Source organism: Macaca nemestrina, chromosome 11 (genome assembly GCF_043159975.1).
Source record: "Macaca nemestrina isolate mMacNem1 chromosome 11, mMacNem.hap1, whole genome shotgun sequence".
Classification (NCBI taxonomy): domain Eukaryota; kingdom Metazoa; phylum Chordata; class Mammalia; order Primates; family Cercopithecidae; genus Macaca; species Macaca nemestrina.
In genome coordinates, this window is record NC_092135.1 from 65,149,972 (window position 1) to 65,174,943 (window position 24,972).

General features: G+C 35.7%; 1 protein-coding gene across 4 annotated transcripts in view; it reads left to right on the plus strand.

The window, feature by feature from the left end:
• LOC105483297 (xin actin binding repeat containing 2) overlaps positions 1-24,972 on the plus strand; it is a 348,129-nt gene that overhangs the window by 316,782 nt on the left and 6,375 nt on the right. For all 4 annotated transcript variants that reach the window (XM_071072890.1, XM_011744087.2, XM_011744088.2 and 1 more), the window contains 4 exons: positions 11,177-11,287; positions 12,002-12,074; positions 13,124-13,257; positions 13,922-23,306. In XM_071072890.1, coding sequence (XP_070928991.1) covers positions 11,177-11,287; positions 12,002-12,074; positions 13,124-13,257; positions 13,922-23,306 — 9,703 coding nt within the window. The remainder of the gene's footprint in view (positions 1-11,176; positions 11,288-12,001; positions 12,075-13,123; positions 13,258-13,921; positions 23,307-24,972) is intronic.

Below are 24,972 nucleotides of genomic sequence, written 5' to 3' on the forward strand. Positions count from 1 at the left end.
GTAAGACTGAGTTGCAAGCACAGATCCAATTGCTTTTAAAAAATCATCATTGGTTTCTTTTCTTTCTATGATTCATTTTACTCATTTTCCAAAATAGGATTTGTAGAAACAGCATTTACCCCAATTATTCAAGTACCAATACCACAGCTTTTCTTTGTAATAGTATCATGGGCCTTCTGTTTCTATAATCCTGTTTGTTCCTATAGAACCTATTTTCAATTTCATTTAGAAAAGAAATGTACACTTACAGATATATCCTTCACTCCTTTAAAGTAAAATAAATTGGGGTTGCTTTGGGGAAAAAGGAGTGCTGCTGTTCTCATCATAAGGCCCTGAGTTGTTAAGGAAATGGCACCTAGACCCTTTTCCCCAAAGACAAAAGGTCACAGCAAGAGTTTCTTCCAAACTTAATTAGGTGATCTCAAGAAGTATTTGATGTTAATAAAGATGTAAAATAGAGATCTTTTGACATAATGGAATTTTATATTTTCTTTGATCAGAGGGAGTGTACATCTAGGGAAAGTTGAAACAGAAGAGACATTTTTCTATTGCCCCTTCTATCTGAAGGCTCATATTAGCTTAACCATATAAAAGCAGATATTTTTGTATAACTATATTAAATAGAATTCTCAAGTGTTTAGACAATATATTCTAATATACTAATTAAATTTACTCTATTTTCAAATTGCTATAATGAAATGGCAAGCCACAAAATTTTAACTTCTTAGAGTTTGCTAGTTTGTCAGTATCAAGGAAAGATATAACAACAAAAGAAATCATTAATGTTATAGACTCATTATGCTTGTAGAACTTAGTGAAATCTGCAAAATGCTTTTGCCACATAGTTACTTTTATGAAAATGGGTGCTTTTTGTTAGTACTTGACAGAAGATATTATTAGCTCTTTCTGCTTCTTCTGGGTCTGTATTTCTCAAAATAAACCCATCTTCGTGGGTCTTTGAAAATGATTGGTTTGAATCAAGCTTCTCTATTCTTTCTGATGTTCATTTAGTTATTAATTTGCATAATTACAAACAAATTATCATGCTAAAAAAAACTGGAAGAACACAAGGCTTGGGAAAAGTAAGAGGCATTAAGAAGTTCTGTCCTTAGAGCCATGCTATTGTAGACATATGTTTGGGTAACTTCATTTTTACCTAGCTTCATCATAGATCTTAACAACACAGAATAAGGAATGAGGTTACATCTTCTTCTAGGAGCTTTTTCTTGGACTTGTTCTTTATCCTTCGCTCCTGGGTATCTACTTAGGCATGGAAAGGAGGAAATTGTTCACCTCTTCAGGAATGAGTGGAGGCCACTTCGTTTCTCACTCTTTGAGAAGGACAGTACACATTATGTACCTACCACTAGATGGATACCAGATGGGGAGCCAAGAGCTCAGTCAAACTTGCTTACCCTTGGGTGAATATCAGTGCCCTCTAGAGATATTGGTACACCCTTCTGTAGCATTTGAGATTTATTCCTTTTCCTCAGAGTACAAATTAAAATAATCTAATAACAATTCAACATATAGCAGTCCTTAAAAACATTGAGAGAGATTGTTGGGACTTCAATGAAGTCAGTACTTTAGGCTGGGGTTCATTTTGTGAATCTTTTTACCATAAACACTTTGTATCAGCATTCTAACGCTGTAAACAAATACCGCCCCCCATCATAGTTTCTTTTTCTTTTTTCATTTTTGAGATCAAGAAAGAAGTTTTCATTTCTTCCCTGAACTCCTTTTCCTTCCTTTCCTCAAAACGTAGGCCTTTCATTTCTACATAAGGAGTTATGATAATAAGAAGTAGTACCATCAAGTCTATATGCTAAGTACCTCACAAATGCATGTTGAATGCATCACTTATTGACTTTAGGTGTTAAGAATATTAATTCAAAATATCTTGTTGATGGGATTCTAGTACACCATATTCACCATGTATCTTTGATATTTTAAAAACTTACATAGCATTCTTCCCTAAACCACTTTTACTGGTTAAATTCATTTGAAATCAACATGTAGAATGCTAGCATGGAAGAGCCTTAAAGAAATTTGACGTTATTCAACTGTAAAGGGCCTTGTACTTTACTTTTCCTGAGACTTAACAACACTTGATCAATGGTAGCCCTTCTTGTCTCCTTCAGTGCTCCCCCAGCCTTTGTCCCAGCAGTTTACTAGCGAAGATACTGAGACTGAAATTAGTTATGACTTATTTACATGATTTCTTACTTGAACCGATGATGAATTTTGGCCATAACCCAACAGTCCTACCACTCCAATCTCTTTTCACTCCCCTAGTTGCTCGTAGATACAATCATTAGTGCAATTACAAATTATTACCTTTTCAGTTTTCCTCATTTTCTTTATTTTAAAGAAAACACAAGTTATCATTTTTGTCATAATTAATAATTGCCCTGTGATACCATGTTTGTGCAGATAACCTTGCAATGCTTGGATCCAAGCCAGATCTGTTTTATTAATTTTCTTCCTTCTTGTTTGGATTTTATATAAGGATTTAAAATGTCATCTCTCCCAGTGAAAAGGACTGATGGCCATAAAGACTCAGAGGGACAGTGAAAGAGAGAGGGAGGTCTGTATAATTCAGTATAACAGCAACTCTTTATGATACCCTTAACAGGAAAACTACACTGTCTCAAAGTCTTCCTACATGTCCTTGTAACGTCTCATGAAACATACGTTACCAAAAAATAAGCCCAAATCAGTTTTTTTAGTAAGATTTGGATAGTGCTTTCTACTATGTTATCTATTGTCAGAAATGAGTGGCACCCCTTTTCTTGTGCTTTTAACTGGTTTCTATTTGGTTAAGAAGATCTCAGTGTTCATAAAGAATATTTCTTAGGAAGGCTAATGGACAGTTTTCTTTTTTTTACATCAAAACTATTTTCTATTCTACCACCCAATGAGGTAGAACCAGCCACCACTAAGAGAAATTGCAAATACCATACACTCACTCTCCTAGCTTTGCTAATGTCTAGGACCCAGGTGTGCGAACAAGACTGTACTGATCACCTCCATCTCAGGTTTTGCGTAAGAGTTAGTGACATGAGAAGCAGGGACCATATATAATCAATTTTGGTGATGGCTGTTGGCAGGAGATTACTGCAATTTCAATAAGTTTGTAAGTATTTCAGAAACAACATCCAGTACACACTCTTGGTGGCATTGTCAGTGAATGAGTCTGAGGCCGGTGGCAGCAACCAGGGTACATTTACCAGATGTCTCTGCAACTATATTCTGTACTGTTACTGGGTACAAACCCTCCAAGTCTTATTCTCCAGTTTCCTGGAGATTTCTTGAGATACACTCTCCACCCCTACCACCCAATGCCTCTTCAATAAATTCCCTTTTCTGTTTAAATCAGTCAGACTCCAATGCTTGAATTTGGGAGCTGTGACTGATATAAAGATACATTATCTACAAATCTTAATGCTTTTTACTGTCAAAATGGGAATCATATAACACTACCTTTTAGGCAAAGAAGAATCCTGGAAAGAATTGTGTAATAATAGATTAAATCATTATGAACTGACTGTTCACTAGGTATGAGTTCACGAAAGATGAAGTGTAAATAAATTGGATAGGGGATCACAAACCTCTGGCTATGTCTCTACACAATAACCTCTGGCTATGTCTCTACAGAATATTTCCATGTGTCAGGAGCCAGAATGGTTTGGAAGTGTCACAATACATACAGGCTCCTTTTTCCTTCTCCCTTTGAGTAACCCCCCTAAATCTACTCCTTCTCTGGTGGAGACAAAAAATGTACCTATTGGAAGATTTGCTTCTTGTTTAGTTTCTGGACTTAATTCTACAGTGAAATTCTCCGGTAAAATTCATTAATGTAGCTGAACTCCAGTTTTACTCAGTCTTTTGGAGGGCCTTGCTTGCTACTAAATCCTGAATTACTAGGAAAATGTCTGAAACAAGTGTGCAATAAATATTTGTTAAGTAAAGATACCAAACACTTTGGTATTTGTAGCACTTGTGAGCCAGGTTTTAAAAAATATATTAACTTATTTCTTCTTCACAACAACCTTCTGAGATAGGCAGTATTATTATTTGGTTATTTGAACAAGAAATGGATGCATGGGAGGCCTAAGTAACTTTTCCAAGAAAAGTGAGCAAATGTGATACTAACCCAGGAAGGCTGACTCTAAAGGCTGGGCCTTATATTTATGTACTTTTCTAAGCAGCTGATAATCATTAGGCACCTACCATATGTTAGGCACAAAAGATTCAGTTATGTCTATGACATTATTTTGCACTCAAGGAACTGACTCTATTAGAGAGACAGATCGAGAACAAATAATTACAAGTGCAATGTGTCCAATTCTATGACAGAAAATATAAATGAGGCTCATTGGAACCCCAGAAAGTTGTAATAAACTTTAGTTCAGGTGAAAGAGGGTCAAGAAAGACATCTGAGAAGGGAGAATCCTTCAGCTGAGACTTGAAATAATTTTTCATGCATATAGAATGCATTCTAGGCAAAGGGACAATTTGTGTAAAAGGTAAAACAGCATGATATATTTGTGAGTGTAGTGAGGAATAACTGAGGCATAAAGCTGGAGATTTTGGCAAAGGCCAGATAATAAACAAAATTTTATGTTATCTTAAAGAACTTTTACTTTCTTCTAAGGCAATCAAGAGCCATTGAAGCAATTTAAACAGGAGAGTAAGATGACTAGATATGTCTTTAACAAAGATTATTCTGGCTGTATAAGATTGATACAAACAGGTTTAGGTGAGATGGAAGAAGATAAATTAGGAGACTACTGAAATAGTCCAGATTAAATATGTGAGGACTTAAATGGGTTAGAAATTCTAGGGTAAAGAGGGCACAGACTCAAGGGTCATTTAAATCGCAATAGACAGCATTGGTAGGGCATAGAAATCAGTTGGATATTGGTGAGGAAGGGATGGTAATCAAGAGGTAGAGTTCTGTTTCTCAATTTTGGTTGGTATTAGTTAGCATAGGACACATGTTACCTCTATTTTTTTTTCTTTAGAATATTTTATTCTTTTTGTAAACTTTTTATCTGTAATTTCACTTCCCTGTAAGACTCTAAGTTTCAGCCTCTTGTTGGACATTTATGTTTATTTATATCCTAGTGTCTCTGGTTTTAAGATTCTTTGTGTCTATGTTGGATTGAAATATTATATACATATATATCTTTAATATACATCTTCATAAAACTTCTGAAATGCATTCTTTATTGTGAATTGAATGTCTTTATGTAAGCTGCATTTTTAGTTTGTCAAATAAATATTGTTATTTATATGACTAATATGTTTGACGACTCAGTTGAGAGTGCATCTTTTATATGTTCTTTTTATGAATCTTCAGCGTTTTGGGCCTCTGGAATACGGCCCTATAAATAATACTTTTAGAGCAGGAGAAGACAGTCAGAGTTCTAGCCGCTAAAACTAGCATTGCTTATTCAGAATCCTTTCATGACAGCAAAATTTTGTACTTTTAAACCAATTATTTTCTTTATTAAAAATTATTCTTTGCTCTTTCTAGCTAAATATTACCAAAGCATAATTGCTTTTAGTCAAAGAAGAGTTAAAATTAATGGAATAACACTTCCCTCAGAAATTTATGCAATAAATCTGCATAATTCATGCTTTGGTATATATTTAGCATTCTTGTTTCAAGGGAATTTCAAGCTAACTGAGCCTTTTTGTATCATTAAATCTATATATATTTACATATATTGCATAGATAAGAGATACGATCACAGAAATGTATTAAACAATACTGACAATGCCTAGACCAATGCCATTGAGATAGCCAATGTTCAATAACTGTTGTTTGAATAAAGAAATGCATGAGTGAAGCTCTACAAGGTCACTTGTGTTTAAAAATTTAGCGCTTTCAAAGAAAAAAATCACTACATTAAAATGTTTTGAATGTTTAGAGCTAATAATCCAACTAGCATACTCCTATAACTTTAGCAGAGCTACTGTTGAATTAAGTAAAACTGGAGCCTTCTTTGCTGAGTATATTGAGTCACATAAAGAATTAGGACTTGGCATTGCGTTAACTCTTCTTTTCCCTTAATGTTATTTTCTTATTTTTATAAATTAAAAAATGAGGATAAATCATTGTCTTTCAGTGTCATCATAAATATCTCAGCATAGTTATTCAACGTCATAGTAATTCTGCCCAATGCATCCCACTGCAGTTTCTACATGATCTTTGACAACATGTCAGATCCATTAACTCAGTGAATAACAATTCACAAAAAAACATACAAACTAGTTTGTTTAGCATTATGAATATCTTTTTATTTTCCTATGTTGAAAGAATCCTTACCTCTTTGTGTGTGTTTGCTCTCTTTGTATACATATTTTTTATTTTAGATTCAGGAGGGTACATGTACATGTTTTGTTACATGAATATATTGCATAATGGTGGGATCTGGGCTTCTAGTGTATTTATTGCTGTCTTGGTACAGACTTCTCCTCTCTCTGATGGTGTCAGCTACCCTTTACAGTATCACAGCATTGCACATATTTTTCCATAGATGTTCTGATCACATCTATGAACATCTGTGAAGAGACTCCTCTTTCTGAGCGCACTTTGTAAAGTGACTGACATATTATTGCTAGTGTCAAAGGGATGAGCAACCAAACGACAACAAAACGAAATCATAGGGTTATGTGGAAGAATTGGGAATCTCAATTTTCAAAGCAGATTAAAAATTATAAAATTTTCACACTACTAAAAAAAGTGACTACTGTATTTGCCCATGTGTTTACTCCTTGATGTTTTACTGGATACCTACTGTGTGCCTGGAAGCTAATCATTGGGATTTGAGGATGTATGTGACAGACACAGTTCAGTTAAAGGAGAGGATCATATTAGCAAAAGATGACTGTGAAATGTGATAGGTAGATAATACAGATGTATGCTAATATCACAGGAATAGAAAAAGCAAGGATAGTGCATCCTGTGTAGAAGTCAGGAAAGGTTTCAAAAAGAAAGTAATTTTTGAGCTTAGTCTTTAAGAGGGTATAATGAATGTGGAAAAGCCTTTATATAAAGCTCACACCTTAGAGATGTCAAGTTGTATATTGTAATTTTTAAGGGAAAATTAATAAAAATAAAAAGAGAAACCTCAGAGAAAAAGGAAAAAATTCAATGTTTGAATTTTAATATATCTAAATCCCGACAAATACAATGGTAACCCACAAATTGTTATGCTCATCACTTAAAAGAAAAATAAACTGATTATTCTTTCAAAGCTTGAATCCACTGACATTTTTGCTCAGATGAACAGCCGTTTTTGGTATTGTTTATGTCTGTTTGACAAAGACGTAAATAACATGAATGTATCATAACTTTTTCTAGTTTTATTAAAAATGAGATTAGTGAAAATGCTATATTACTGGCATTGAATATGAACTTCTGTTTTTTCCACACTACTGAAGCAGTTACCATCTACTATTCTGCCAGTCTTTCCCCATGTGTTTTTCTATTGGATATACTTCCAAGAGTCACAATAATAGTGAGTCGCCATAAAAAAAAAAAAAAATTTAAAAAAGCCTGTCCTTTTTCCTTACTCATTGCACTAGAATGACTTTGCAATTTTATTGGGAAATTTACAATGTCTTTCCCTATAGTGATATAAAAATGAAAAGTTGAATAGGCAGGATACGAACTCTTTCCTGTGCAAGATAAATCTCCTTGGAAGATGTGCATATCAACAATAGATTTTTGTGACATAGTTGGTTAATATATAAGCTCACATCAGACTGATGTGAGCTATGCAAACACCATAATATTGTTTTGCTGTTGTACTGCATTTTCTTTTTTAGATTTCAAAGTTAGAGCACATAGATTATCTCTTTTCCTTTCCTTTAATGCCTCATGAGATGAAAGACCTGAGTTTAAGTATGATTTCATGATTTTCCCAAGAATACAACATACCTAGTAAAGGAGAGGGTTAGGACTAATCTCCCATTCCTGACTACTGGTTAACTGACCTGTGAACAAAATAGCATTTGTCTCTTGCAGACTGGTCTATATTTAAATTTAATTTTCAGCAACAAATTTTATGAATTATTGGTGTAAATTTATGCATGGTGATCTGACCAGAGTTGTTTATAACATTTTATTTAATTTGATTTCTGCCTGAGCATTATGATGATCCAACTTTTTACCTAACCCTATACTCTATAGATACCAACAATTAGAAAGAAAGTCGGTTTTAAATCCAAACTAAACTAGTTGCAAAATTTGAAACAGTAAATGGTAGAAACAAAAGCTTGGGATATTTTAAGGAGTATTTTATGTAAGTTACAGCAACCAGGGGGCAGTAAAATTGATGCATTGATGCTAACATACCAAACTAGTGTGGCAATTACAGTTCTATTTGGAAATAGCACATAAATGCTGAAGTAGAAACTTACAACTTTAAACAAAATTTATTACATTTGTACTGTTTATTTTGTGTCATTTCCTACAAGAAAATATATTTATAGATGATAGGCATAGATTGTTTTTACTCAAGTAGATACACATTAACTATAAAGTGTTTGTCCCAGAAAATAACTTTCAAAATATGTGTCAAAATTACACGTCTTTATAGTTTTTCTATTCCAAATATTTTGCATTTTTCTCAATACAGAGATTTATGTCACTAACTCTACTCTTTCAGATTGGTGACAGGTATCTGAAACTCAAATTTCCATGGGTACCAGACAAGTTTTGTTGCTTTTTTTTTTTAAATGTCAACTTGCTCTTAAATATTAGCAAATAATAGTGATGGTGGCCAACTAAAAGGTATATGCCCAACTAAAAGCCAGACTCTGCCATGTTGGAATATGAACACAGTGTTACCATGTCTTCAGAGTTTTTAAAAGCAGAAAGAATTTTTTATTTTTGTAGATGTTACCTAATTCAAAACTTTAAAATCACTGTGTGGGCCAAAAAAAGCATGTCTCTAGGCCACAGCGGGCATGTAGGCCTCTAGGCAGAGACATGATTCTATAGAAATGATCACGGTGCCCCTCAGAGGGACCTTGGTTCTGATCAGGTGCGCATTCTCCTTTGCTACTTCACTGTCTGTTTAATTAGTACTTCCTATTTCTCAGCGTGTGCATGAGAAAGCCATAGAATATTCCCATTATATGCCTAATAGATGGAAAGACTTGTCACAGATGTAAAGAGCTGTCATTAGCGCCCATGCATTTTTTTTTATATCTGCAGTGGTCAATGATTGTTATTGCTCTCTCCAGCACAATGCTGTTGGTAGCCTCAAATAAAACTTGATTATGCAAGGCATCTTGTTATATGGAATTCTGATTCTTTGAACTTGAAGGAATGAATATGGATTATTCATTTTCTATGCTCCTTCTCAAGAAACTAAAGCATTTTGTTCATTGTTCTATCCTCAATTTTGAGAAAATTCCTCGCAAGTAGGTGTTTGAATAGAATTACTGTATTACTGAAAGTTTGCTATCTTATTCATGTGTACTCTCCTCACTTATTCATTATGTGAACTTTTCCTTAGCACAAACTGTGTGTTAAACATGTTACCAAATATCATTTGAAATATGTGGATTATTAACTAGGCCTAGGAAGCATTCTGCTTGGAAAAGAAATTACAGTGGTCTTCAATTTAATGAGATACAATCTACCTTTAAAAGTGTAAGTCCATATTTTGTCTTTGGTTTTAGGTAGGACTTCTAGGAAGCCCTCGACTTTTTTTTTCTTAATTCTCCTTCCTAGAAAAGCATAATAAGATCAGATTATACTATAACATCTCTAACTACATGACTAACTGCTCCTTGGTTGATGAGACTTTAAACCCTATATAACAAATACCCTTGAGGGGAAAAGTCTCATACATCTACTGGCATTAATTTTATACTTATTATTAGTTTAAGAGATTGGGATTTGATAGTATAAAGTTTTTTAACTTACTGCAAAAAACATTTTAGTAATACTATTTTAATTAATAATGATAATACACCCTTGCTCACTTGACTATTCTGTACTAAGACAAATTTTTAAAAGTCAAATCTCAAAAATAGTATTTATTATTCATTTGGATATCAAGATAAAAGTGAAGTCCCACCTTCAGGCACATTCAAAAACATGTTATTGTAAAGAGTCATCTGTCTGTATCCTTATTTTCGGATGTTAAGATTTTTAGCAGTATGCTAACTGCTTCATCATATCAATCAATCAATCAATCAATCATATACTTGTGTCAGAATCACATTCTGTAGTAAAAGCAGGACTGGATCACCAAAATTAATAGGAGCTCCGAGTTTGCAATTCATTCAGGGTCAACCATTCTAACTTAACCAAAATCAAGAGTAGTTCCACATGTGAAGATAGGGAGACATAAACTAGCATAATAATCTATATTGGATACATTTAATGGTTATATTCTTCAACTGAACCCTGGATATGTCATCATACTGGATGGCCAATTTGAAGACTAGTATGTCTTTTTTTAACATAAAAATGTGACTTGTAAACAACAACAAAAATACATATATATTTGTTCAGGCTCATCTTTCTCATACTTGGTAATGCATCATTAATATTTTTGCTTGCTAAGGGTAGCAGGCAGAATAATGGTCTCCAGATATAACTATGTCCCAATCCCCAGAATTCATGAATACATTAAATTACATGGCAAAGGAGAATTAAGATGCAGATGGAATTAAGGCTGCTAATTAGATGATTTTATGACGATGAGATAATATTCACTTATCTGGGTTGGTCCAATGTAATCATAAGGGTCCTTAAAAGTGGAAGACAGTATCAGATAGATGGCAGTATGAGAAGTTCTCAGTCTGATAGAGGCAAGGGCCGTTAGCCCAGGAAAGTGGGCAGCCTCTAGAAGCTGCAAAAGGCAAGGGAATGGATTGTCCCCTCCAGCTTGCAGAAGAGAATGCATACTTTCTGATACCGACCAACACCCAGGAAGACTCATTCAGGGCTTCTGACCTATAGAAGTATAAGATCCTAAGATTATGCCGTTTTAAGCCACTAAACTTGTGGTAATTTGTTATAGCAGCCAAGAAAACTAATATACTAAAGAATCTCAATTTTTTTTCCAGAAATTGTCACTGAAATTGCACAAATAAAGTTAAAATTTTTACTTTTCTTAAGGCATTGTCTGTTTGCTTTCAGGAGGCAATTCATAGCAGCCAGGTTGGCACTTCAAAAAGCAGCCAGGAATTGGCAAGAAATGAACAAGAAGGGTCCAAAGTACAGAAAATTGATGTTCATGGAACAGAAATGGTAACTATTTAGAAAGGCAGTACTTTCAAACACTTTCCAGTACTGTATGGAAATTATGACTTTGTTGTAAGTGTTTGTATTTATTGTTACTTATGTATCTAGCATCAATACCTATCAGTGTTTCTTTTTCCACTTTCAAGTTGGAATTCTTTTAAAGGTAAAATAGGGCTGGGTGCGGTGGCTCACACCTGCAATCCCAACACTTTGGGAGGCCGAGGCAGGCAGATCATGAGGTCAGGTGTTCGAGAACAGTCTGGCCAACGTAGTGAAACCCCGTCTCTACTAAAAATACAAAAAAACTTAGCCAGATGTGCTGGTATGTGCCTGTAATCCCAGCTACTCAGGAGGCTGAGGCATGAGAATCACATGAACCCAGGAGGCGAAGGTTGCAGTGAGCCGAGTTCATGCCATTGCACTCCAGCCCAGGTGCGAGACAGTGCGAGACTCCATCTCAGAAAATAAATAAATAAGTAAATGTAAAATAGGCACCCTATAAAAGTATGATTGCACTTTAGATGTCAATTCAAATATATTTTATTATAAGTGACTCTATGTATTAAAATAAATGATAGAGGCTTAATTAGCATCTTTCAATGTACACTAAAGTATTGGGTGAAAATCACTGTAAAATGAAGAGTATTATTTGTAAATGATAATACTTCTTAAGATAATTGACTTCTTAAAAACAATTTATTTTCAAATCTTTAAATACAGGTCTCTCATCTTGAAAAGCACACCAAGGAAATAAACCGAGCATCTCAGTTTCATCAATATGTTCAGGAAACAGGTAAGAGTCTGGCATTATTGGCTCCAATACGTCTTTCTCCTATTGATGTGTTTGAGTTTGAACGGATGACTTCCAAAGCACAATCCTCCCCTCTGAGTAACTTTAGTAACTATGACTCATGGTTCCAGGGAATGCCGAATAGGATTTCTACAAATAATTAGATTTTGCCTGTGGGCATAGGTGCAATAAGTTTCTAAATTAGTTTATTGGCCATCAATCCTATGATATATCCATTCTAAACCTTAAAGCTAACCACCTCTGAATTCCTTTTTGCCTCAGGGACCTACAGTGAAACTTGATGTTTATCAAGCTCCATGAGAATAGAGTTGTTATCTAGACTGAATTAATTTTAATAACAGATTTAAGCACTATTAAGTCCAGCTCTCCAATCTGTAGATATGAGATTAGACTACAGCCAAATTTGTGCAAGTTTGCACAAGACTGGACATAGTTTGTCTTGTCTATAAAAATGGAATGAGCTTTGCTACCCTGAAGAGCTAAAAAAAAAAAAAAAAAAAAAAAAATTAAGCCAACTGTGACCAAAACTTTACTTGATTACATGACTATATCTTTATTTTGGTTTTATTGCTTAAGAAAGTAGGTCTTCTGCAATTCTTTTTCTTATTTGATACATTTTATTATTTTTTCCTGAGCATAAAAGTAGAACATGCTTGTAGAAAATTTGGAAAATCCAGAGATAACCAACATTTTTCTTCCTGTATTGTCTTACTATAGTTCTTCCTATATTCCTAAATTACATGATGAAATAATGCCATATGTATGCTTGTACCTTGAATTTTTTTACTTAATGTACATTGTGAGAAGTTTTCCATAGCATTATAATTTTATCTTTTTTAATTTTTGTAGAGACAGGGTCTGGCTCTGATGTCCAGGCTGGTCTCACACTCTTGGGCTCAAGTAGTCTTTGCACCTCAGCCTCCCAAAGTATTGGGATTACAGGCATGAGCCACCATGCCCAGCCATAATTTCTTTTTAAACATAATTTTTAGTAATTACATAGTATCCCTGGTGTGTTTTTCTGTTTATAGTCATTGATACACCTGAGGATGAAGAAATTCCAAAGGTTTCGACTAAGTTGTTAAAAGAGCAGTTTGAAAAGTCTGCCCAGGAAAAGATCCTTTACTCTGACAAAGAGATGACAACCCCAGCAAAGCAGATTAAGGTAAAGTCATTTCTTTACACAGAAACATATTAAGTGTAAGACCAAACTTAAATGTATAACATTTTCAAATTACTGAAATTTGAAGTGGCTTTTCAACAACAACAAAAAATTCTGAACTAGCATTTATTCAGTTCTATAAGGAGAATATTGACCTGTATGCAAAAGGAGGTAGAGTAAAAACTTTTCTCACTAGAGGAAAATAAGGGAAGAAAAAATTATATATGTTCTAAAGTCTAATAATTAAGATTAAAGTAATTAAATCAATTTTAAATGCCAGATGCTTACTCTGTTCTGTTTTAAATTCCAAGGAAAACAAAACAACCCTCAAAAGTACTTTAAGACTTTTACTGTTTCCCTCTAGATTACTCTGCATACCACACTAAGTAAAGGGAAAAAAAATCACAATTATGAGTAAATTTTAAAATATTGAGTCCTTGATGCATTAAATGGAAATATAACTTTACAAGAAAAAATAGATTATAGGAAAGACAGTGACAAATATTGACTATTATTCCTAAGTAGGTCTCTAAATGAGTACATCACATATTGTTCCCAATGGAGATATCACAGGAGGGTCCAGGTTACAGACCAATGAAGGGCAGTGCCTAGGAAGCCTCTGCCACTACACTCACCTTTATAAGATTTGATTTTCTCTCCCCTAAAGATTGAAAGTGAATGTGAAGAGACTTTAAAGCCATCATCAGTTGTGAGTACCTCTTCCACTTCTTGCATTTCAACCAGCCAGAGGAAGGAAACATCAACCACAAGATATAGTGATCACAGTGTCACTTCCTCAACTCTGGCACAAATTAATGCTACTTCTTCAGGAATGACGGAAGAATTTCCTCCTCCCCCACCTGATGTACTTCAAACTTCAGTAGATGCGACAGCATTTTCCCAGTCCCCTGAACTACCCAGTCCTCCTAGAAGACTACCAGTCCCCAAAGATGTATATTCCAAGCAAAGGAATTTGTATGAATTAAACCGTTTATATAAACACATCCATCCTGAGTTAAGAAAAAACTTAGAAAAAGATTATATCAGTGAGGTTTCTGAGATTGTTTCTAGTCAAATGAACTCAGGGAGTTCAGTCTCAGCAGATGTGCAACAAGCCCGTTATGTTTTTGAAAACACAAATGACAGTTCTCAAAAAGATCTGAACTCAGAAAGAGAATACTTGGAATGGGATGAAATTCTGAAGGGAGAGGTGCAGTCCATTAGATGGATCTTCGAGAATCAACCATTGGATTCCATTAACAATGGCTCTCCTGATGAAGGTGACATTTCCAGGGGTGTTGCTGATCAAGAAATCATTGCTGGTGGCGATGTGAAATATACTACATGGATGTTTGAAACCCAACCCATTGACACACTTGGGGCTCATTCTTCTGACACTGTAGAAAATGCAGAGAAAATTCCTGAGCTAGCCAGAGGAGATGTCTGCACAGCTCGGTGGATGTTTGAAACAAGGCCATTGGACTCAATGAATAAAATGCATCAAAGTCAAGAAGAATCAGCGGTAACTATCAGTAAGGACGTAACTGGGGGGAATGTCAAGACTGTGAGATACATGTTTGAAACTCAACATCTAGATCAACTTGGACAGCTTCATTCAGTGGATGAGGTTCACTTACTGCAGCTTAGGTCTGAGCTCAAAGAAATTAAGGGAAATGTTAAGAGAAGTATAAAATGTTTTGAAACTCAACCATTATATGTTATTAGAGATGGTTCGGGTCAAATGCTGGAAATTAAAACTGTTCACAGGGAAGATGTTGAAAAGGGAGATGTAAGAACAGCACGGTGGATGTTTGAAACACAGCCGTTGGACACAATTAACAAAGATATTACAGAAATTAAAATTGTCCGAGGAATATCTATGGAAGAAAATGTCAAAGGTGGGGTGAGTAAGGCAAAGTGGTTATTTGAAACCCAACCTTTGGAGAAAATCAAAGAGTCAGAAGAGGTCATCATTGAAAAGGAAACAATAATAGGTACAGATGTCTCCAGAAAGTGTTGGATGTTTGAAACACAGCCATTAGACATTCTAAAAGAAGTTCCTGATGCAGACCCTCTACAACATGAGGAGATAATAGGGGGTGATGTACAAACTACTAAGCATCTATTTGAAACACTTCCAATTGAGGCATTAAAAGACAGTCCTGATATAGGAAAGCTTCAAAAAATCACTGCCTCTGAAGAAGAAAAAGGGGATGTTAGGCATCAAAAATGGATATTTGAAACCCAACCTCTGGAAGACATTAGAAAAGATAAAAAAGAGTACACACGAACAGTGAAACTTGAAGAAGTTGACAGAGGAGATGTGAAGAACTACACACATATCTTTGAATCAAACAATTTAATTAAATTTGATGCATCACATAAAATAGAGGTGGAAGGAGTCACAAGAGGTGCTGTAGAGTTAAATAAATCTCTCTTCGAGACAACACCACTGTATGCCATTCAAGATCCCCTTGGAAAATATCATCAAGTAAAGACAGTCCAGCAAGAAGAAATCATAAGAGGTGATGTAAGAAGCTGTAGGTGGCTTTTTGAAACAAGGCCCATTGACCAGTTTGATGAAAGCATTCATAAATTTCAAATAATTAGAGGAATATCTGCTCAAGAAATACAGACTGGAAATGTGAAATCTGCCAAATGGTTGTTTGAAACCCAACCTCTTGATTCAATTAAATATTTTAGTGATGTGGAAGAAACAGAAAGTAAAACTGAACAAGCTAGAGATATTATTAAAGGGGATGTCAAAACCTGTAAATGGCTTTTTGAGACCCAGCCAATGGAGTCTCTTTATGAAAAAGTTTCGTTAATGACCAGCAGTGAAGAAATTCATAAGGGAGATGTCAAAACCTGTACTTGGCTCTTTGAAACTCAGCCACTTGATGCCATAAAAGATGACTCTGAAACAAAAGTCAAATTGCAAACTGTAAAACAGGAGGAGATCCAAGGTGGGGATGTTCGTACAACATGTTTTCTTTTTGAGACAGAAAATTTGGACAGCATACAAGGAGAAGAAGTGAAGGAAATCAAGCCTGTTGAAATGGATATACAAGCTGGAGATGTTTCTAGCATGAGGTATAAATTTGAAAATCAGTCCTTAGATTCCATAAGTTCCAGTTCAGAGGAAGTTTTGAAAAAGATCAAAACCTTAAAAACTGAAGATATTCAGAAAGGCAATGTTTTAAATTGTAGGTGGCTTTTTGAAAACCAACCAATTGATAAGATAAAAGAAAGCCAAGAAGGTGATGAATGTGTTAAGACGGTGACAGACATACACGGTGGCGATGTAAGAAAGGGGTGCTTTATTTTTGAGACTTTTTCTTTAGATGAGATTAAAGAAGAATCTGACTATATCAGCACCAAGAAAACAATTACTGAAGAAGTAATGCAGGGTGATGTAAAAAGCTACAGAATGCTCTTTGAAACCCAGCCACTCTATGCAATTCAAGACCGAGAAGGGTCCTATCACGAAGTAACCACAGTTAAAAAAGAAGAAGTAATTCATGGAGATGTACGAGGAACAAGGTGGCTTTTTGAAACAAAGCCATTAGACTCTATTAATAAATCAGAAACTGTGTATGTTATTAAAGCTGTCACACAAGAAGACATTCAGAAGGGAGATGTTAGTTCTGTCAGATACAGGTTTGAAACTCAGCCACTGGATCAGATTTCTGAAGAATCACATAATATTGTGCCCACTGTTGACCATATACAAGGTGGCAATGTAAAGACAAGTAAACAATTCTTTGAGTCTGAAAATTTTGATAAGAATAACTATATACGAACAGTAAGTGTCAATGAAATACAAAAGGGCAATGTCAAAACATCTACTTGGCTGTTTGAAACCCACACTATAGATGAACTGAGAGGAGAAGGGTTAGAATATGAAAATATCAAGACAGTCACCCAGGAAGATGTGCAGAAAGGTGATGTTAAGCAGGCTGTGTGGCTTTTTGAAAATCAAACTTTTGATTCTATTATGGAAGCACATAAAGGTGTCACAAAAGTGACCAAGGAAGAAATCCCTCCTTCTGATGTCAAAACAACTACGTGGCTCTTTGAAACAACACCACTTCATGAATTTAATGAAAATAGAATAGAAAAGATAGAAATTATTGGCAAGAGCATTAAAAAAACTTTAGAAGATCTCTACTCTCAAAAAGTTATCCAGGCTCCTGGAATCATCATTGAAGCTGATGAAGTTGGGGATGTTCGAATGGCAAAATACAAGCTAATGAACCAAGCATCTCCTGAGATACAGAAAGAAGAAATTATCAGGGCTGATCTCAGAAATATAATGGTGAACCTACTTTCCAAAAGGGACTATACTAAAAGAGAGATTTTGGTTAGTGAAGAAGAGAAGGGAAATGTTAATTTGACTAAAACTCAATTATTAAACAAATCAACTGAATTTCATGCTGAAAAAGAAGAGATAGTGAAAGGTGATGTACAACATGCAATAAAAAACCTGTTCTCTGAGGAAAGATCTGTAAAGAAAGGCATCTTAATTCAGGAAGATGAAAGAGGATATATTAACATGACTATCTATTGTCTTCTTCATGAAAATGATGGTGACACAATTGAGCGTGAAGAAGTAATAGGGGGTGATGTCAGACGTACCATTCATAATTTATTATCTTCCACATCAAACAATAAAATATCTGAAAGGGCTAAAATTGATGCCTCTGAGAGGGGAAATGTTCAGTTTTTCACAACCTGCATAGAAGCTGGAGCTTTGGATTATCTCAAACAACTCCATACAGAGTCAAATGAAACATTGACAGCTAAGAAACAAGAAGGAGAGAAAGAAATCATTGGTGGTGATGTTGAAGGCACAAAACTGTTACTGAAGAAAAGGCAGTCTCTGGTTGAACGTACTGTTAGTGAAACTGACATCATCCCTGGAGATGTGCATAATACAGTTAAGGTTTTTATGACTGAGCCTCAGAGTACACTTGGTAAGATACCCAAAGAAGAGATTATAAAAGGTGATTTGGCATCAACCCTAAATTCCCTCAGCCAGGCTGTAAATCAGAAAACAGTGACAAAAACAGAAGAAATTATAAAAGGTGACATGCTAGCCACACTCAAGTCACTTAAAGAATCAACCCGTCGATGGAAAGAATCTAAACAGCCTGATGCCATCCCTGGTGATATTGAGAAAGCTATTGAATGCCTTGAAAAAGCTACAAATACAAGGACAGAAATTCTGAAAAAGGAGCTTCTGAAAGATGACCTGGAAACATCATTAAGGTCTTTGAAAGAAGCACAAAGAAGTTTCAAAGAGGTAGATAAAGAAGGTGTAATCAAAAAAGATGCTCACGTTGTGATGGCAGGATCCTCAGGAGAGCAGAAAACAGATATTCATCAGGTTGCTGTCCAGAGGAACAAAAATAGTCTTCTTCAGCCAAAGTCAGGACCCTTTGAGCCAGCAGCCGAGTGGCAAGGGGGAGCAGATACTCTCAGTCAAACTATGGGGAAATCTTGTCATGGCAATTTAGTAGAAGAAAGAACTGAGGTTAATCTTCCAAAAGCCCCCAAAGGCAGTGTAAAGATTGTCATAGATCGTGAACAAAACAATGATGCTCTGGAGAAAAGCCTTAGAAGACTATCTAATTCACATCATAAATCTATTAAAAATGTTTTGGAATCAGGAGACAAAATGGGTGTCTGGACTGATATCACAGGAGAACAGCATCTTAGAGATGAATATATGAGCAGACAATTAACTTCAACTGTATCAGTTAAGAATAATCTAAAAACTAAAGAATCAGACAGGGAAGTGAGAGAGCTGAAGAAGGATGATGACTTTAATTCCGTCCAATCTGCTGATAAAACCGTTGGAAAGCAACACACATATGAACGGAGAAATGACCACCAGAAAACGGAGGCTTTTCATATAAAGAGTCCTAAAAAGACCGAAAATATTAAAATATTAACTGATACACAAAACTCCAAGCCCAGTCCCACCCAGCATCCAGTCAGCATGCCAGTTGGAGGAACTTACAAGATTTCAGGGGACTTTCAGAAGCAAACTTTGTTAAAGCAAGAAACAAAATATTCTAATAAGAATATAAAACAAAAGAATATAAACTTTCAACCAATGTGGCAGCCTTTGCCTGTAGAGCAAGACACAACCAGTGTAACAGAAGTGAAAGTCTCTGAAAAAAATCACAATACATTTAAGACAACCAACAAAAAGCAGGAGACTGATGTTCACTTGAAAAACCAGGACTTTCTAATGAAGACAAATACTTCCACAGACTTAAAAACGGCAATGGAAAGGTCCTTGAATCCAATCAACTTTAACCCTGAGAATAATGTAAAAGAAAGTGAGTGCCCCCTTCCACCTCCATCTCCACCTCCTCCACCACCTTCTAATGCATCATCTGAAATTGAATTTCCTCTTCCTCCTCCACCTCCTTTAATGATGTTTCCTGAAAAAAATGGGTTTCTTCCTTCACTGTCCACAGAGAAGATAAAGGCTGAATTTGAAAGCTTTCCAGGCCTCCCTCTTCCTCCACCTCCAGTAGATGAGAAATCTGAAAGAGAAAGTCCATCGATGTTTCTGCCGCCTCCTCCTCCTCCAACTCCATCTCAAAACCCAGCACATCTCCTTTCCTCCTCTGCTCCAGAAAAGCACAGTGGAGGCTTCATGCAACAATATTCCCAAAAAGAAGCCTCAAACTCTCAGAATTCTCAGGCTAAAATCATAACAGGAAAATCAGGTGTGTTGCCACCTCCCACATTGCCCAAACCCAAACTTCCCAAGCATATAAAAGATAATAAGAACCATTTCTCCCCCAAAGTTGAATTGACAAACTCCCTGTCAGATATGGAATGTAAAATTACTACCTCAAAGGATCAAAAAAAAGTAATGATGATGACCAGCAGTGAACACATAGAGACAAAGCAGAACGTTATTAGTAGGAGTCTTGATGAAAGAAAACAATTATTTGTTGACTCTGCAAACTGTCTCTCACACACAGTTCCAGGAACTTCAGCACCCAAGAAAAAACAGATTGCACCTCTTATAAAATCTCATTCATTTCCAGAGAGTTCAGGACAACAAAGTCCAAAACCTTATATGAGAAAATTTAAGACACCTTTAATGATTGCTGAAGAAAAATATAGACAACAAAAAGAAGAACTTGAAAAACAGAAACAGGAGAGTTCTTACTACAACATTGTTAAAACTGAAAGCCAAAATCAACACATATCAGAGGTGGAAAAGGAAATGCCATTACGAAAAACCAATGAGGAGGTTTCCGTATCTGGAATCGATTCAGAGCGCACCGTGGTTCAACCCAACCCAGGCTCTCAAAGTAATGCTCGGGTACTAGGAGTGTGTTCTGATAACCAGCTCTCCACAACATCGCCAGTGACAGTCACTGCCAAGAGGCTCCACCATGTTTTAGCAGCCTCAGAAGACAAAGATAAGATGAAAAAGGAAGTTTTACAAAGCGCAAGGGACATGATGCAATCCAAATCAGCTTGTGAAATTAAACAAAGTCACCAAGAATGTAGTACCCAACAAACACAACAGAATCAGTATTTGGAGCAGTTGCACTTGCCCCAAAGCAAACCAATTTCCCCAAATTTCAAAGTTAAAACCATCAAGCTTCCAACTCTAGATCATACATTAAATGAAACAGACCACAGCTATGAAAGTCATAAACAGCAATCTGAGGTTGATGTTCAAACCTTTGCCAAACAACAATATCTGGAAACCAAGAAAACTGAAGCAAGCACTGAATGTAGTCATAAGCAATCTCTGGCTGAAAGACATTACCAGCTACCTAAGAAGGAGAAAAGAGTGACAATAAAATTGCCTACAGAATCCATACAGAAGAACCATGAAGATAAGCTCCAGATAGTTCCTGGGAAGCAAGAAGAATTTGAGGGATCTGACAGAGGGAAACTTCCAGGAAGTGAAGAAAAAAATAAGGGACCATCAATGATTAGTCGAAAAGAAGAGAGATTAATAACTGAAAGAAAACAAGAAGTTTTGAAGAATAAATCAGCACCAAAGGTCGTTAAGCAAAAGGTTATTGATGCACATCTTGATTCACAGACTCAAAATTTTCAGCAAACACAAATACAGACCTCTGAAAGTAAAGCTGAACATAAAAAATGGCCCCAGCCATATAATAGTCTGCAGGAAGAAAAATGTCTCCAAGTCAAGGGCATACAACAGAAACAAGTCTTCTCTAATACTAAAGATTCAAAGCAAGAGATTACACAGAACAAATCTTTCTTTTCCGCTGTGAAAGAATCCCAGCAGGATGATGGAAAATGTGCCGTAAATATAGTGGAATTCTTGAGAAAACGTGAAGAACTACAACAGATTTTGTCTAGAGTAAAACAGTTTGAAGCAGAGCCAAATAAAAGTGGCCTTAAAACATTTCAGACACTGTTAAATACTATCCCAGGATGGCTGATAAGTGAAGAAAAGAGAGAATATGCAGTTCACATTGCCATGGAGAATAATTTAGAAAAAGTAAAAGAAGAAATAACACATATTAAAACTCAAGCGGAAGATATGCTTGTGTCCTATGAAAATATAATTCAGACAGCCATGATGTCCTCCAAAACAGGAAAATCGGGCAATAAACCCACTAGTCTTGATGAAACATCATCCAAAGTATCTAATGTTCATGTCAGCAATAATAAAAATAGTGAACAGAAAGAAAATAAAATTGCCAAAGAGAAAACAGGACAGCACCAAGTAGCAGCTCATCGTGAAGCAGCTGTTCACAGTCACGTGAAAACCCATCAGGAAATTAAACTCGATGAGAGCAACATTCCTCCTCCCTCTTTAAAAACACGCCCACCGTCACCAACTTTTATCACAATAGAGTCTACTGTCCGACGAACGGAAACGCCTACTAAGGACGAGCTTTCTCAGTCCCCCAAAAAGGACAGTTATGTTGAACCCCCGCCAAGAAGACCCATGTCGCAAACATCTGAAATTCACAGAGCAAACACTTCCCCTTCTCCACCTAGGAGTCGCTCTGAACAACTCGTCAGACTCAAAGACACCACTGCAAAGTTATCCAAAGGGGCCATCCCATGTCCAGCGGTCACCCCGGTTCCAATTGTAGAGAAGAGGTCTGAAATCATCATGTCTCCTGCAACACTTCGTCGTCAAATTAAGATAGAAACTCGTGGTAGGGACTCTCCACCTACAATCACAATACCAGTAAATATACATCATACTCCTAGTGGTTCCTCCAGAGAATCTATGGAAGCTCAAGAGGAAATCAGGAAAGTGGAGGAAAGGGCTACTTACGTTCACAATGCTGGACTCAATTCCACTGATCCCATAGTGCCCGACACTGAAAGCTATGATGCAGTTGAAATCATCCGCAAGGTTGAAGTGCCTCCTCGCCTCTCAGAGCACACACAGAGATATGAAGCAGCCAACCGCACTGTTCAAATGGCTGAAAATTTCGTGAATGACCGTGAAAATGAAATAAACAGATGGTTCAGGGAATTTGAGCATGGCCCAGTTTCTGAAGCAAAGTCAAACAGAAGAGTTTATGCAAATGGAGAAACAAACCATAATATACAACAAGAAAGTCATACGTTTTGTCAGGAGGAATTTGGATTAACGTCTTTAGGAAACACGAGTTTTACAGATTTTTCTTGCAAACATCCTAGAGAGCTGCAAGAAAAGATTCCTGTTAAACAGCCCAGGATCTGCTCTGAAACAAGGTCCCTAAGTGAACATTTCTCAGGCATGGATGCATTTGAGAGTCAAATTGTTGAGTCAAAAATGAAAACCTCTTCATCACATAGCTCAGAAGCTGGCAAATCTGGCTGTGACTTCAAGCATGCCCCACCAACCTACGAGGATGTCATTGCTGGACATATTTTAGATATCTCTGATTCACCCAAAGAAGTCAGAAAAAATTTTCAAAAGACGTGGCAGGAGAGTGGAAGAGTTTTTAAAAGCCTGGGATATGCAACTTCAGATTCTTCTGCAACTGAGATGAGAACTGCCTTCCAAGAGGAATCTGCATTTATAAGTGGTAAATGAGCTTGCAACATGTTAAAGAAGATTAACCATTTAAAGCCATGTGTTCCATAGCCAAAATGATACGCAGTTAAAGTGTGGAAACAACCAAACAATATAACCTGAAACTAACAGCTTCCCATGTATGCTTGTATACTCTTTACATGCTTGCTTTTACAACTTTATTTTCACAAAAGCATATATTATGATTTACTTGCACTGTGTGAGAATAACAAATACTATTATAGAGATTACTGAGACATATTTGTCAAGGTAAATAAGGCTTTGGATAAAGCAACAGGTATAGCAATAATTTTATTTCATGCAATTATACTAGACAAAAATAATATCCCTTGACCTAATATTGACCTATTTTTAACTGCCAGGTTTAAATGATATTTGCATTGAGTCCAGTACAGACTGGTAGAAGTCCAAGACACAATTTACATTCTTCATGTGTGCTTTGGTATTTTTATTGGTCTGTATCTCTGAAAAAAGTGTAAGTGTGGAATTAGACCTTTTATATACCCAACTATTGTTACTGAATTTAATAGAGTTAGTTTTCTCTGATGCCATATTTTTTAACTGATTTTTTCACTTTTCTAAAAAATAAACTCTAAATCACACTCAATCAACCTCATTCACAAATGAGCATAAACAATACATTTTAAAAATTTGATTTTATTTGGAAAGAGGGAGGTTTAAATCACATGAACTTAGTACATAATTTTGAACATCAAAGAACAGCTCATTTCCCTACTTCTTGCAATTAATGAGGCTTCATGATAAAAGAATTTTATATAATTAATGTGCATCATTAGTTTAGTCCATTCTTTTAGACAGATTGAAAGAAATAGCAAGCTTAAAAATAAAAACTACTGAAACTAATAATTATGCATCCATCATATTTACAACATATGTGTCTAGTTTATCACGTTAATATCGTTCTTAATGTGCTTGCTTCTGGCATAATTAAGCAAAGCTGTCTAATTTCAAATGCTCAGCTTCTGTTAAGATAGCTCAAAAACACATAGAACATACAAAGAAACTTGTGATAAACATAAAAATGTGTCCTCTACTAGAACCAAATAAGCAAAGGAGTTCTCTCAGTGGCCCAGATTGACCATCTAGGCACTAAAGTAGATATAATTATTTGTATAATGGACCCTGAGCATATTTGCTCTTATAAATAACTAATACCAAAGCTTAGTCATTCTCACAGGTTCGCTGCGAGGACAAAAAGCAATTGTGAAGTGAAAGTTCTGTGTTAGTTTTAAGCCACTATACAAACACTGGTTAGTAATAGAACCACTGTTATTCATAGGGGTTAACATTTACATGAAAGCCACAAGAAGTGAGCATAGGTGCTTTAGAGGAGCAAGAAAAGATGTAGGAAAACTATATAAGCAGATGCGAGAATCCAGAAAGCTCCACAATCTAAAGCCAGTTAGATTGAGGACAAATGACTCTGAGCATTTTAATGTATTCAGGAGTCTCATTGCATTACAGTTAAGAGTTGGTATCTTACAGTCAACTCTAAGTCATCAAGAAAATATTGAAGCAAATACAATGTCCTTGGCTTAAAAAATGTATGTATATATTTTAGAAAGATCTATCTAAAATGTTTTAAGAAGTAAAAACTTTTGACCAGGTTAGGTACAAGCCTTTATATATAGGGAAAA